The sequence below is a fragment of the Colletes latitarsis genome, chromosome 12 (genome assembly GCF_051014445.1).
Source record: "Colletes latitarsis isolate SP2378_abdomen chromosome 12, iyColLati1, whole genome shotgun sequence".
NCBI lineage: Eukaryota > Metazoa > Arthropoda > Insecta > Hymenoptera > Colletidae > Colletes > Colletes latitarsis.
In genome coordinates this window covers 17,410,241-17,425,241 of record NC_135145.1, presented here as the reverse complement: position 1 = coordinate 17,425,241, position 15,001 = coordinate 17,410,241, and the positions used below count along the sequence as shown (strand labels likewise).

The 15,001-nt window shown below is 34.1% G+C and overlaps 3 protein-coding genes and 1 pseudogene across 8 annotated transcripts; 1 reads left to right on the top strand and 3 right to left on the bottom strand.

Moving 5' to 3' along the window:
* Positions 1-937: 937 nt before the first annotated feature.
* LOC143349124 (gamma-soluble NSF attachment protein-like) lies at positions 938-8,066 on the bottom strand. Of its 5 annotated transcripts, XM_076780105.1 has the most exons (10): positions 7,892-7,907; positions 7,670-7,798; positions 5,617-5,796; positions 3,832-3,899; positions 3,670-3,754; positions 3,540-3,557; positions 2,203-2,410; positions 1,880-2,128; positions 1,572-1,814; positions 938-1,480 (listed from the first exon to the last, which is right to left on the bottom strand). In XM_076780105.1, exons 3-10 carry the CDS (start codon positions 5,664-5,666, stop codon positions 1,343-1,345), a joined length of 1,059 nt encoding a protein of 352 aa, XP_076636220.1. In that variant the 5' UTR covers positions 5,667-5,796; positions 7,670-7,798; positions 7,892-7,907; the 3' UTR covers positions 938-1,342. The 5 variants fall into 5 exon arrangements, with proteins under 5 accessions (XP_076636220.1, XP_076636221.1, XP_076636222.1 ...); XM_076780106.1 differs by lacking the exons at positions 7,670-7,798; positions 7,892-7,907 and adding an exon at positions 7,960-8,066; XM_076780107.1 differs by lacking the exon at positions 7,670-7,798 and having other exon boundaries at positions 7,892-7,910.
* Positions 2,470-3,494, bottom strand: LOC143349131 (uncharacterized; annotated as a pseudogene).
* Positions 8,067-8,656: 590 nt separating the features above from the next.
* Positions 8,657-9,787, top strand: Chrac-14 (DNA polymerase epsilon subunit 3 Chrac-14). The gene is made up of 2 exons (XM_076780118.1): positions 8,657-8,958; positions 9,105-9,787. Exon 2 carries the CDS (start codon positions 9,127-9,129, stop codon positions 9,517-9,519), a length of 393 nt encoding a protein of 130 aa, XP_076636233.1. The 5' UTR covers positions 8,657-8,958; positions 9,105-9,126; the 3' UTR covers positions 9,520-9,787.
* Positions 9,788-10,165: 378 nt separating this feature from the next.
* LOC143349118 (E3 ubiquitin-protein ligase LRSAM1) lies at positions 10,166-15,001 on the bottom strand. Of its 2 annotated transcripts, XM_076780090.1 has the most exons (13): positions 14,709-14,789; positions 14,114-14,356; positions 13,282-13,695; positions 13,173-13,202; positions 12,791-12,892; positions 12,621-12,729; positions 12,373-12,534; positions 12,190-12,289; positions 11,861-12,104; positions 11,649-11,774; positions 11,382-11,576; positions 11,093-11,296; positions 10,166-11,017 (listed from the first exon to the last, which is right to left on the bottom strand). In XM_076780090.1, exons 1-13 carry the CDS (start codon positions 14,784-14,786, stop codon positions 10,892-10,894), a joined length of 2,133 nt encoding a protein of 710 aa, XP_076636205.1. In that variant the 5' UTR covers positions 14,787-14,789; the 3' UTR covers positions 10,166-10,891. The 2 variants fall into 2 exon arrangements, with proteins under 2 accessions (XP_076636205.1, XP_076636204.1); XM_076780089.1 differs by lacking the exon at positions 13,173-13,202 and having other exon boundaries at positions 14,709-15,001.

Here is a 15,001-nt window from a genome sequence, read left to right as displayed (position 1 = left end):
TTGATTTTCGTCTTATTTTGGCCTCTAGAATCCCCCATTAAAATTTTTCCCAGGGGTGGCCGAACACTCTGTATATCGCGATGGTACAATCAGTGGCCCTTTGCGGGGCTCCGGTCTGGGCGGATGGCGCTGAGGGTCGGACTGTGTCGCATGAGGCGGCGACGGTTCTTGCGGGAATGCCGCCCATGGACCTCCTCGCGCGGTCGCACACAGTGCTGTATCGTCACCGCGTCGAGCGATGCGCGGGGTTGGGGGCGGTCCCGGGAGTCCAGGAACCTGCTTGGGGCGATTTGAAGCGCCAGGCCCGGCAGTTCGTGGCGCTCGCGTGGCAGGAGCGGTTGGCCCTGCCAACCGCGGGGCACCGGACAGTCGGGGCTGTTCGGCCACTCCTGAGTGAGTGGCTGGACAGAGGCCATGGAAGCCTCACTTATCGGATGGCACAGGTGTTCTCCGGGCATGGCAGCTTCGGAAGATACCTGTGCCGGATAGGAAAGAAGGCGACGGCGCGTTGCTGCCATTGTGACGCTGAGCAGGACACGGCTGAACACACTCTCGAGGTGTTCCCTGCGTGGGAGGGCGAGCGCCGTGTCCTGGTCAGCGTCAGCGAGGGGAAGTGGAGGGCCGTGGCCTCCTTCTGCAAGAGCGTAATGTTGCGGAAGGAGGCCGCAGGCAGGGAACGCGAGCTTCACCATTTTAACAGGGTCACCGTGGGGTTTTTAGTGGGTAGGTCCCGCGCCCGTCATTCCATGGGCGCGGAGAATCCCACACACCCCTCCCTCCTCTCCCCAAAGAGGTGGGAGGGAGTCTTACGAAGATTTTCCCTACGAAAAAAAAAAAAAAAAAAAAGATATCACATGTTCATAATTATATAGACAGTGGGGTTGTCCGTTAAATAAATAAATAAATAAATAAATATCAATATTAAGTAGTTTGAACATAAATACATCACGTTATATATTTACTCTTTGCTATAGTATTCTTTTCAATATTTAGAATATACACAATGAACTATATTCAAAATGTTTAGTATATTTGTAGCGTTAAATGAGTAAAGTTTTTCCACGAGTATCGTATCGTTGGAAATACTTAGAAGAATAAAATATTCTGTATATAATCTTTCTCGAGAACTTTGAAATCTCTTTTATCAAGCCAATAAGAGTGCATCGACTTACTTAACAAGTTTGAGATTTACAGTTATATTACAGGCATAAGCATGCTTGCAAAGAATATTTTCTAGGCATTAAATACGTATCTTTGGATTAACATGCTATAATACCTGTCATAAAATAAACTTCGTATTCGTCTGGAGACATAAATTATGCAAATTAATGTATATACGTGTTTAACATAATCCGCCTTCATAGTCATCTTCATCGTTTGTTGTACTCTGCGAAGGTGCTGCTGATTGTTCTTGATCTTTTTGAATTCTTTCTTCCGATGGTTTCTGAATTGTATCTTCAGATACTCTGTCACTTGTACTCTAAAAAGTAACTTCCTTTATTGTATATTGCAATTATTGCTAAGAAACACCGATTAATAAATGGGATAAGGTTAATGTATATATTACGTACTTGTACTTCGTTTGTAGTTCCATCAATTAATTTTGACGCATTAGGAGATGTATACGAATCAGCTGCATTTGCTCTTACTCCTGGTGGCTGTACCGCATACTCTTGCTGCGGTAGAGGTATAGTTCTAGCAAGTTTAGCATACTCGACATCCATGTGTTTGATAAAAGAATTATTTAAAGCTGCTTTAGCAGCGTCTGCATCCTCATTATCGTATGCTTGTAATAACATTTCTAACGTGTGTATCTAAAGATAAATATGTTAAATGTTTGGGAAGAAAATTTAAAATTTCTGTCAACTGTACTTTATACCTCGGGTGGTTCGCAGTAATTCCCCCATACTTTGAAAGCCTTTTCTGCAGCCACTTGATCACCTCGAGCCAACTGTACCAATACTAATGCCACTGTTAATCTTCCCACGGAAGATACATGATCTATCTTTTGATGCATTTCAATTTCACTGCGGATAGCATCTGCCGCCTTGTCGTACATCTGTAATTTTATTGATAATCTTGCCACTTTGCTCATATATTCTGCTGCTTGTGACGGATTATCTTCAACCTACATTAAAAGATATGCACCGTGTAAAGTTTCTCGTTACATTTTCATGATTATAAGAATAATTGCTATCTGACCATAACCATGTAAGCAGCGCGTTCAAACAATTCTAGTGCCTCTTGCGGCTGAGTGGCTTCCACTATTTTTCCTGCTTTATCGAGCACAGATATGCCTGATTCGGATGATCCCTGCATCTGATAATAACAACACGCACTGTGCGCCAACTTTGGCACTTCCGCAAGGTTTCCCATTTCTTTGCAAATTAACACAGCCTGTTCGACACTCCTAAAATTTTTAACGTAATAATATTTCTTACAAAGAAAAAGTATTACGTGGACCGGAAAGTAATGTCGTTTTTTTTACATTAAATTCAAACAGATCAATTTTGAACATGTTTTTATTTTTAATCAATAATGTAATCAATAAAAATCAATTGGTTTTTGAGCAAAATATCTGGAGATGATATTTTGGGCATCGTCCAAATTTTCAAATCTTTTGCCACTTAGAAAATGTAGCGATCTGAATAGATGGAAATCCGATGGTGCAATATCGGATGAATCCCCATTCATTAACTTTTTCCAGGGTTCGTCTTACGTAGTGGGCACTTTTCAATCTAAGATTGATTTACTCGATTCAATTGTTCACAGTAAATGTCTGCATTCACAGTTTGTCCAGGTTTCAGCACTTCAAAATGGACGACCTCGCGAATACTCCACCAAACACCCCAAAGCGCCTTTTTGAGGCATAAACCTGGCTTAGCTGTACTTTCTAGCGATCCATTCGAAAAGAGCCACTGCCTTTTGCGTTTTGGATTATCATAGAGGACTCATTTCACATCTCGAGTGATCAAACGATCAAAAACCGCTTCTGTATTGTACCGTTGAAGCAATAAGTTGCATGTGGTGAACCGGTTAGCTTTGTTTTCTTTGGACAGATTATGCGGAGCCCAAACACATGCTCTACTTACTTTACCGATCCTCTACAAATGTTCTTGGATAGTCGACTAAGGTTGGTTAAGAGTCTTTGGCAATTCCTTGATTGTTTAACACGGATTTGCTTCCACTTCCGCCATTAACATGTCATTGTTTAAAGTTGTCGGTCTTCCTGATCAATGGGAGTCAAGAATGTCAAAATTACCGGATTTGAACATAGAAAACCACTTTTGACATTTACGAATGTCTAATGCACTTGGATAAACATTGCAAATGATTTTGGTAGCAACTGTTGCATTACTACCCTTGTGAATTTGTGATTTAATTATTTTCGAGTAAACAGGTCACTCTAACCTTGCAATGTCTTTGGCACGACTTTGAAGTACACAATGAGCTGATAAATTACAAATAAATATCTACATGCTCAGAAACGACATTACTTTCCGGTTTCCCTAATATAATACAAATCGTAAAGAACTTACTTCCCAGCATGAAACCATCTTTTATATAATTAAAGTTAGAGAATTATATTTTCGAAGTGCGCAGGAAAGATATAAATCGTAATATTTCTAAATATTATAGAGAAACACATATTTCTATTAAAAAGGATACGCTCCGTTTTCCATATGACAATCGGCAGCTTTCATGAAACAATTTTTACATTGTTGGTAGGACTTTGCTATTCTAAAGCAGGTTGCTATAACGTAAAGAATGTAAAATGTAATATGTTAAATTAAATACATTATAAATGTGATATATTTACGTATATCTTACCGGCACTAGTATATTCATCAGCCGCAACTCCGAAATTAGGTCTCCATTTTAACAAGGTTGTTTTTAGGCTACAATATAGATTTGCATTACTCGTTTCATCCGATAGATTAATAAAAATTGAAACATTCCTAGCAAACGGCCCGTTCACGGATCTGGGTGAGTTATACATCATTCGATTCGTTCAATTCAGTACATTATTGATATGCATTTCATTATCTGCGGAAATTCGTTACTTTTTTATAAACTGTTTATAAAGTTACAGTAAAAAAGTAAGGTTAAGTACATGTTTTGACAGGTTCACAGATAGAAACAAATGACTATCGTTGCTATGTTCATTTTACAAATTATAAATAATTGATCTAATTTGATAATGCTACATTACCAAATGGGAATTTGTAGAACGTGTATGCATAAAAATCATTTTTTCAAGCATAGACCTTCCATGAGTCGATCAGGTGGACAGTATTAAAACCCACCCATATAACCTAGCCCTACTCAGACAGTACTCATAGGTAGACAGTACATGCAACAACAGTAAAAAATGCCTCCCCCCTCTGACAGTGTTTACAATATAATAAATTAATATTGTACACAGTACATTGGTTTAACTTGTTTTTATTATTAAATTTCATTATCATCCAAGTCTGGTATATTTTGATTTTTTACAGAATCAAATCAAATTTCTGAAATTTCTTTTAAGAACCGATTAAATAAATCGTCCTTTCCTTGCTTGGAAGATTTATAAAATACGTAATGGCTTAAGTACCCAATAAAATCATCTTTTTTGCTGAAAATAGAAAATATTTATGGTATTATATGTTACAAAAAGTATTAAAAAACGTGTGGAACTGCAAATACTAACCGACAATATTCAAGCAAAAAGTGTTTACTATGCTTCCACGTAGTTTCTATCGTATTTGTACGAGCGCCTGTTTCTGGATCTTTAAAATGTAAACTATGGTTTACGGTGAGATGTTTATACCCTTCTTTTTTAAAAGTCGTTGTAATATAAAGATATTTGCAAAGCAAAGAACGTGGTTTTCTAAAAACAAACTCAGCTACAGATGTTTTAAAATTAACATATATGCTAATATATAATTATGAGCAATATTGTGATATTATATAACTAAAATTAAATAAAAATACTGCGCAGCAATTGGAAGGGTAGAGTAGAGTAGATTGTCGAGATTGATGAATCAACATTTTGTTGTAGAGAATATCACAGAGGCCATTTGAAAATTAACCACAGTGTCAATTTTGAAGATCTCATTACTGATGCTTACATGAATTAAATTGAAACCACTTGGAGGCGTGCCACACATTTTTTTAATCTTTTTTATAACATATAATACTATCAATATTTTATATTTTCAAGAAGAGTAACTTCATTGGATATCTGAACCATTATATATTTAGTAAATGTACCTAATAGGAAGATGGTGATTTATTCAATGAGATATTAGTAGAAATAGCAGAAATTTCATTCAATAAATGTTTAACAAATTAGAATTTGACTACTTGGCATTTTGAACACAGTAATGACAGGCACTTGTTTCCACCTGTGAACCTGTCAAAATATACTTAACCTTACTTTTTAAAATAAACTTACTTTGTAAAAATACCGAATTTCCTCAGATAATGAAATACATATCAATAATATACTGAATTAGACGAATCGAATGACTTATAACTCATCCCGATCGTTGAACGGGCCGTTTGCTAGGAATATACCTAAAAATTAATTGATTTTTATTCCGCGTAAAAAGTTTACGAAAATCGAATTACCTTTTCTCAGCTTGCCGTATATGAGCATTTCCTTCTTCGATTTTTGACATTTTCCTCCAAATGATGCTTTCGTTTGATTTGCTTTAAGCTCGGTAATTGTAGCAGTAAAGCTGTCAGCTTAGAATCAATTTAATATCGAATACCACTCACAACCACCGTGCAGACGACAAGTTCTTCATGCTATACGGAGAAATAAATGGTAAGAGAGATTTATCAGTGTGTATCTCTATATGTATATCACGGAGTCTGCCATCTTATCAATTTCAAAACACTCGCGACGCCACATATTTTAGCGGGAGTACTCAAAACTATTTGAAATTATTAACCTACAAATTTGATTTAAGATTGCATTAAATAATCACATAAATGTAGAGAGGCGTAAATGTACACATGAATTGTATGTTGAGATCGTTTATAACTGATATGCAATTAATTGCTACGATTCATGCTTACTGTATCTTGCATCAGATTCAAAACTATCAGTTTCTCTAGAAACCAGAATTAATGGTCCGGTACTATGTATGTTGATGAATAGAATTTTATGGCTGTTTGTATATGCTAATTTGTTAGAACAGAGGTTTTCAACCTTCTGACGCTCCAATGAAATTCATGGATTCCTTTCTCAAAATGACATATTAAAATACTAATTAAATCAATGTTTTTAAAGTTGGTGTTTCGTTAAACGAGAGATTTTATTAGACGAACAAGGATGGTATTTTTGAATGTTCGCAAATTTTGTTCTTTAAAGAAATTTGTGGGTAGTTTTGAATTTCAACTATATACGTTCGTACATTTCATACAAGACCCACATAAAAGAGCGTATACGAGTTTCAATACCCTCTGATGAGTTGGATTAATATTAAACAGCCCCCTCTCCAGCGCCAAAATATTACTGTCACGTTTCAACTCTCAATTCCATGCTTGCGTCTTATCGTGGGGAAGAGGCAGATCTTTTCCATGACAGAATTTATAGCAATTTAACAGGATATGTATACAGAGTGACCCACTAGAAAAAGTTTTATCGATAGATAAACTAGAAAATGTTACATAAGCATAGACAGTTTAATGCTTTCTTAGAAAGTTATAAACAAATATGCAAAATTCTAACCACCATTAGCGATGCAAGATTTACAGTGACTCAAAATGAAATTTATCGTTGTACAAAGTTCATTTGTATTTTGTTTCATTTCTGTAAATTTCTTAACACGTTCTATGGCGTACCGTCTTTTGAAGACGTTCCGTTCAGGCTAAATGGGGCGCATACGACCCACACTTTTACAACTTGAAATATAAGATATATTTGTTTTTGACGTACACCTTACAATTTTTCTATAGTATGAAAAGGATATAGATTTTAATATGCATTAGACTATAAAGCAACAAATTTCTTTGCTAGAATTGCTAGCAGCCTGAACGGAAAATTCACGAGGGTCATATATGTCCCACGTGGCACAGAACTTATTAGTTATCATCAGGTGTATCGCTGTACTCTTCATTTATGAATAATCATGGAATTTTGATTCCTTAATAGCATTAATGATCTCAGGTAATAAATATGATTCGCAAATACGAAACAAATGTAAATATTACTGATCCATTGCAGTACTGTATTGCATCTCTTAACGTTTCCTTTAAATTTTGCATTTTCGTTTATAACCAATAACGTTTATATTTGCACCCTAAATTTAGAGCATCCTGTATATGTAAGTAGTTTGTCATGAAAAAGTTGTCTCTTGCGATAAGATATGAACATAGTGAGTATTATGAAATATAATAATTAAGTTATATATTGAATTAGTAAATAGTAAATAATACACGTTTACAATAGTAATTATTTAATAATTATTTATTGAATAACTGCATGATATAAACATATATAATTAACTTTTATGAGATCAAAAATTTGTAATATAAGTATTTACATGCTGTAAGTGTACAACTATGCTGACCCACGCTGACGTTTGAAAAGTGAAGGTCATACCACAGAAAACATTAAATATGACGGCATACTACAAACTCATAACGATCCTTCGAAACTTTTAGTCTCACTTACCAGAGGGTAAGTCGTATACGTGTGGCACTTGGCAGAGTGTGATTAGGTGTCCAAGCCCGTATGAACGTTTCACGAAAGAAATCACAGAAGATTTTCGCTATAAACTCTTTATTTCATAGTAATTAAACCCTGCATCAAGTCACATTACTATGAAGCAGAGAAAACGGGAGTGTTGTCAAAGACCATGCATTAGCTAACCGCTACTTAACCTAATGTATGTACCTTCGCGACACCTTAATGGGCAATATTGCGTTAGTGAATTAGTGATTAGTGATTAGTGATTAGTCTACCCTTTTTCCAGACGTCGGCTTTTTCTCTTGTCAACTCTGGAATTACTCCTAGGGAAACCATTTTTGCCTCTGATTGGCGGAACCCACGACATCTACGCGCCGCCAGCGAAGAGTATTAGAATTACCTAGCTAAAATAGATGCGCACGCCGCCAGTGGCGGATGAAGACCCTACCAGTGTGGCCAGATCTGGCATAATTGAGTGTATTGAAATCGACATTAGTAACGATGAACTTAGCATCTAACGGAGTGGTGAGAGATTTATATGAAATGTTTTAAAAAATTTTTACCAATAATGTATATGTATCGAAATAATCATAAAACTACAAAACTGATCACGCTCAAAATCTAATCAGACCTTGTAACGAGAACATAAAACTTAAATGTAAAGTTTCATTGAAATTCATTCAGCCGTTTAGACGCAAAGGCACAAAAAAGTTTCTTTTTTTTAAATAATCACAATATTTATCAGGGGGTCTTAAAACATGTATTTACGCTAAAAAAATTTTCGAAATTTTTTTTCATTATACTTTCCTTGTAATATGTCTGCTATCCCCAACACTCCATTAGATGTTAAGGAAGTTCATCGTTACTAATGTCAATTTCAATGTACTCAATTATGCCAGATCTGGCCACACTGACGCGCGCGCCGCCAGTGGCGGATGAAGACCCTACACTTTTTGTACAATTAAGTTTGTATCGTGCGTTAACGTTGTATTACGTTGTATCATTAACTTTTATAAACAGATGTATAAATGTTGATATTATTCAGTGAAATTTGGTGACACGTATATAGAATTACTAAAGAAAATTTCATGCTTTTATGATATTTCGTTAAGCGTTGGATGTGATGTTTTTTATTTCATATATACCTTGTGTATAATTGAATGCATTGGCGGGAAATAAAAAGGAAGAGTTTGAAGAGTAATCGTTACTTTTCTTTTGTTTCGGTTTTAATTTAGTTCATTTAGTTAATTATAAGTCAACGTTTTCAAAGAAAGGTAATTCTTGTATTGATTCTAATTTTCCATGTTCGGCTGTGTTTTTCATACACGCCGAATCATAACCTTTGAACATAAAAGCTATCAGTATAAAACTAGTATTGCTGTTTCGAGAAATCACAATCAATGATATTACGTATCCGTAGAATATATAGTTTAAAAAATCCGATGGCAGAACGGCTCGAAGACCTCAATTTACCAAATGCAGTTGTATCAAGGATTATAAAAGAAGCATTACCGGAAGGAGTTACAATTGCTAAAGATGCCAGAACCGCTGTGGCAAAGGCTTCCTCAATTTTTATATTGTATTTAACATCGTCTGCAAATATAATTGCTAAAAAGGGAAATCGTAAAATGATAAGCGGTCAAGATGTTATTCAAGCTATGACCGACATAGACTTTGATCAGTTTATTCATCCGTTGGAGGATTCGTTAGAAAACTTCCGTAAAACTCAAAAAGAGAAGAAAGATGCAACAAAGAAGAAGCAGCAGAAAAAAGATGAAGACGATGTAATAGAAATAGAAGATGAAGACGGAGGAAGGGAAGTTATGGTCTTTTGATACATATTAAATATATTAATATGTAAAAATAAGTATATAGATTCATACTATTTTATATAATTAGTACGTAAGTCTGAAAAGTTTGTCATATTCTATTTATTCTTACCAAATGAAAAGCAAAATATATTAGTACAAAAAATTAATTTGAGCATTTAAAATAATTTTCTTCAATTTAACAAGTTTCCCTTGACTCTTATTAATCTTGTAAATGAAATGGGTGATTGGTTTTAGTTACTATATTTAAAACATTTCGTTTAAGATCCTTTTATTTTAACAATTTTTGTTCGAACAATACATACAAATCAGTTAAATGTCAGTGCTTTGGTAATGGATATTTTTAAGATACTGCATACATACGATTTTTGTTTATAAAAATTCACTTCTATCGTTTATAAAAGCTTGCTTACAATCATGGCATTTGCATTATTAACTCTCAACCACTTTAATAGATTTAAATGTTTTTTCTCTTCACAGTATTTATAAGGCTATTACATGTACAGATATGTCAGTGACCATGTTAAAAATTCATATTTTGTAGTCAAGTGTTAATAAATGCAATTCATTCTATTATTTTATTTCCAAATACTTAGTATATGCATTGTAGATAATGTAGGATTTGCAGGAAAACAGCTTTCAACTTTTAATAAATATATTTCAAAACTCTTCTCTCGACGTTCCATACACGCTCGCTGTTCGACTTAGATTAAACTCTCGCCCAAAAGACCACGCACGGTGACGCGCGCATCCACCCGAAAAAACACAAACTATTCGCGCGTCTGCGCAGAACGTCGCCCTACGTTCCATTCTAACCCAAACCCCAAACACTCGTCATTCACCACAGTCCACTCTCATCTCTCTTACTCTACACAACCATCCAAGACGCACTCGATCACAGTTCGTGCAAAATTCACACACTTATTACATAATAATATCCTACAATAATATTTAAAAAAGTTAGGCAATATTAACTTATTTTAAATATGATTATAATGTATTATCTCAGTGGTATAAATAGCTATCATTATGGCATTGAAAAGTAACAGATTGGATACAAACACGCATGCACCCGATTTAAACTTACTGTTTTGTAAAACGATTATTCAAATTGGAATCATAAGAACTTAAAACAAAAATAAAACTTATCGTTAAATATGAATTAAAAAATACTTTCAGCGAACAAACGTAACTGTCATACATTTTACGTAATGGAATATAATTGGAAATATCTAAAATAAATATATATATATATATGTATACTGTAATTTGCTGTTTGTCGTATAAATGTTCAAACAATAGTCGTATACTATAAAAATAAAGCATTAGGGATAAATAGATTAAATGGAATTATTTACAAAAAGCATTATTTAGGTATTCAAGGCTTTACAATGTGAATTTTGCGATCTATAGCACTTCTACACATTGGACAACCTGAATTAACCATATTTGCACAACCTGAACAGCAACAAAGATGCCCACATGGTAGAAAAATTACTTCACACTATAAAGAATATAGTACAGAAATTATACGATAGCTGATTTTATTATTTTCAAATAATGTAAAAGTTATGCTTACTTGTAAATCAAGGCATATTACACATTCGGCAGTATCGATACTCTGAGTTGTGTTACATTCTTGGTAATTAGAACTAGTACATGCTTCTTCAGGTGGTGCAGATGGCGTAACAGGCGTTTTGTATTCGTTGAGCTTTGCTTCCGCTAAATAATTTTCAACTGCCAATTTTATAGCAGCACGATCTCTTTCGCAATGTATTCCAATCTATGACATTAAAAGGAATATACGATTTATTAAAAAATACCGAATATTTATTATACAATGTAAAGAAAACTTGTCTTTTACATACACTCTTCAACTGTTCGTCGCTAAGATCTGGAAGTAATGATGGCAGAGAAGCTAAAAACGGCAAACAATGCAATGCCCCTGCTATCGCCACATGTCGTACTAGCATAGGTTCTAACATTTCTAACAAACCCTGAGGACGGGTTTCCATTAAAAACTGATATTGAATTAACCAAAACTGACTTCTTCTTTTAGAATTCTTTAGAAACAAAGATACGTCTTTATAATGGTCATTATCATAGGAGAAACTAAATGAAAATTGTATACTTACGCTAATACAACGTTGCTGTTCTATGTTATTGATTGTTTCCAGAAGTTCGTCTCTTCTGGTTTTCTGTTGTTCTAATAGATTTACCAGAATGACACTCAGAGTCACTCGTTTTTCAGCTATATCGTTCTATCGTTTAAAGTAGCAAAACATTTTCGTAAGAAAATAAGATATTGTGCGTAATAAAATAATTGATATTCGTAAATGATACATACAAGTTGTTGGTTAATTTCCAGTTTTCGTTTCTCTAACTCGATGGCTGTAAGCGCTGCTAATTGCGATTGTACCAAGTTCACTTGTTGTACAATACTCCAAGAACGTGCATCGCTGCGTTCTAGTAAAGCTGCAACAGCAGCCTTTTGTAATACTTTGTCTTGCCTTAACGTATCAATTAAATTTTGTCTGTTCTTTTCCTGATTTTGTACTATTTGTGCTAAATGATCGTTATTTCTTACTTCTCTGAAATATTTTTAAACATTGGAACGTGCTTATTAGTTTCATATTTTTCTTTCTATTATTCAGAACATTCTTATTAGTGTCTTACAATGTGAGCAAAGATTGCGCAGTATAATCTCTATATTTACTATGTTCTTCCAATTTTCTGGTTCTGTGAAGTTCCTCTTCCAATAACTTTTCCATTGAAACTGTAAACACATAAATGTGACTACACAGTGACAATTAAAATATAAATAAGCGGTATAGATTGTTTTAAACATTTGATACTCACGAAGGGTATCTTTTGTACGGAATATAAATTGTTCTGAACGACAAGAGGATAATATTTGCATTTCTTCTTGTTTTTCTCTTTCGAGTAATTCAGCTTGGCTTTGTCTTTCTTCTTCGCTATTTCTTAGAAATTCTTTAATAACATTATCTGCATCTTTTTCAGCTAAAAGTCAAATCGAAACGTTAAAAATGCTTGCATAAATTCTTTTTTGGATAAACAAATCTTTAATAGAAACACTTTTATTATACCATTATAAATGTAAGAAAGTAGACGTGCTCTGTTAGAATCCTTTTCCTGTTGTACTTTTTCTAGTTCGTGTTCTAATTGTGTTTGTTGTAAAGCAAGGTCTTCCAAAAGCTGAAAGTAAAAAAGGAAATTAAACAATGTAAATAATAACGACAAACTTTATTTTAAATACCTTTTTCCTATGCTTTTTCAACATCGATTGAATTCCAACTTCATACTCTTGTTGTTGTTTGATATTTTTTTCCACTTCCAATAATGCACTTTGACGATACTCCTATAAAATGGAACTAATTATTGGAACGTAATTTCCTAACCGTGCATTATATCTTTTTAATTTATTGAAATATTATACAAATAATTACATTTAAGTAATTCAAGCAAAAACCAAAGATTGATTAAAATTATTACAACACTCTGAATGCATATAATAAATTAATTCGATTTTAAACATGCAAAAAGTAATTAAATTAAAATTAAGTTTCGTAACAAATAATGTCAAATATGCAGCACAACATATTTGGAAGCGTACTAAAATAAAAGAAGCATCCACATGCCTTCATTTTTGTTAGCTTCTGTAATGCTGCCTAAAAATAGAAATGAAAACATTTAAAACACATTGTGCGAGTGCAACATCAAAATTTATAGTCCTCTAATACGTTGTACCTGTACATCGTTATTTTTATTATGATATACCGCTTGCATATCTTCAGAACTTATGTCTCTTGATAAATCTGATTTCGAAACAGATTCTTCTGGTGAAAATTCGATGCCACTCTCATTCGCTAAAAATGCTACGATTACTATTGTACCTCCGTTCACAATATCTTGAGGCGGATAAGTCAGGTTTAATCCATTGATGTTCAACTGTGCCAATTGTTGCGCGTAACCCAATGATTTAGGAAGTTTCTGAAGGGATGTATTTTGACTAATGTTTAACGTAGTTAACTGCTTTAACTTTCCCATTGTTTCCGGCAACTGTTTTAAATTATTATTCGCAATATTTAAGATACTCAATTTACTTAAATGTACTATTTCGTTTGGTAGTTTCCTTATATTGTTGTCTTGTAAATAAAGCTCCTAAAATGTATAAAATAATATACTATAATTAAAAATATATACAGTCAAACCTCGGTTCACGAACTCAATTCGTTCCTGAAGGTTGTTCGTAAACCGAAACTATTTTCCAGATAGGAATTAATGTAACATGAATTATTCCATTCCTGGATCTCAGAAACCATTAAATCTATCACAAAAAAGATAAACGCAACACTAATCAGATCAAATATAGATGAAAACTTAAATCAGTTTTACCCTACTTGTAGGGAGGAGGGTCGAGAGGGATTCTTTTTCTATTTTCTGTTCGTAACTTGAGACACAGTACGTCATCCGAGACGCTTTGTGTTTGGAAAATATTTTCGTAAACTGAATTGTTCACGATCCAAGGTGTTCGTGAACCGAGGTTCGACTGTACTCTCGATAGTCGAGTTGTATGTACCTTGAGCGAGACAAGACACATTATATCGGAGGGTAAATCGGTAAATTCATTTCCATGAATATCTAACACAACAAGCAATGACAAATCATTTAAGGCACCTCCCCCCGAAAGTGAACTTAATTTGTTATTGTTCATCCATAGTACTTTTTTCCTGAATACTTTACACAACGAATAAATACCGGAAGGTACATTTTTTAAGGCGCATTCTGATACATCGAATATTGGTTCTGGATTTTCTCTTGCCTGCGTAGTGAAAAATAATATTTCTATATACGAACATTAATATTAATAATACATATATATATAAGAATTTTATTATTCAAATCATTATCTTTAGAATCTGTTTGTACATTTAAGAAATTATAATGTATTAGAGTATCGAAGTTTACTATCAACAAATGAACTAAATCAACATTAAACAGAAGGAAAATTACGTATTTGACAGTTTCTTAGTTATTCGTATTTATAATTGAAAAATAGTAAGATATCACGCAAATGTTATTATGAGAAACGAGAGGGAATAAAGCTGAATAAACAAGGTTATTGATGATGCAATAGAGGTGAATGATTAACCTCCATTCATTAAGAAACGTACCAGATATAATTTGTGCTCGAGTCGTGCTTTGTAATCGACGTTAACCTTGTTCCCATGCTTTCTTGGTAGAGACATCATTAATCGCACACGTCATGGCAATAGAGAAATATGATAAGTGCAGGTCATTCTGCTATCGGTTTATCCGAAACCACTGACACGTAATTTCATGTACATTGCAAAATGCTAACCAATGTCTGTCAATTTAACAATTACTTGGTAAAACGTATGAAATAAGTGACGTATCCTAATGTAAGCAAAGATGACAGACGGAGCCCCGGGTGCACCGGGGACTA

Coding starts and splice junctions, on each gene's coding strand:
- LOC143349118 (XM_076780090.1), bottom strand. CDS start 14,786: ATGATGTCTCTACCAAGAAAGCATGGGAACAAGGTTAACGTCGATTAC. Junction 12,730..12,790: donor TGAAAAAGCATAGGAAAAAG/GTATTTAAAATA, acceptor TTTTACTTTCAG/CTTTTGGAAGACCTTGCTTT. Junction 12,535..12,620: donor ACTTTCTTACATTTATAATG/GTATAATAAAAG, acceptor TTTGACTTTTAG/CTGAAAAAGATGCAGATAAT.
- Chrac-14 (XM_076780118.1), top strand. CDS start 9,127: ATGGCAGAACGGCTCGAAGACCTCAATTTACCAAATGCAGTTGTATCA.
- LOC143349124 (XM_076780106.1), bottom strand. CDS start 5,666: ATGTCAAAAATCGAAGAAGGAAATGCTCATATACGGCAAGCTGAGAAA. Junction 3,900..5,616: donor ATACGGCAAGCTGAGAAAAG/GTAATTCGATTT, acceptor TCTATATTGTAG/CCTAAAAACAACCTTGTTAA. Junction 1,815..1,879: donor ATTACTGCGAACCACCCGAG/GTATAAAGTACA, acceptor ATTTATCTTTAG/ATACACACGTTAGAAATGTT.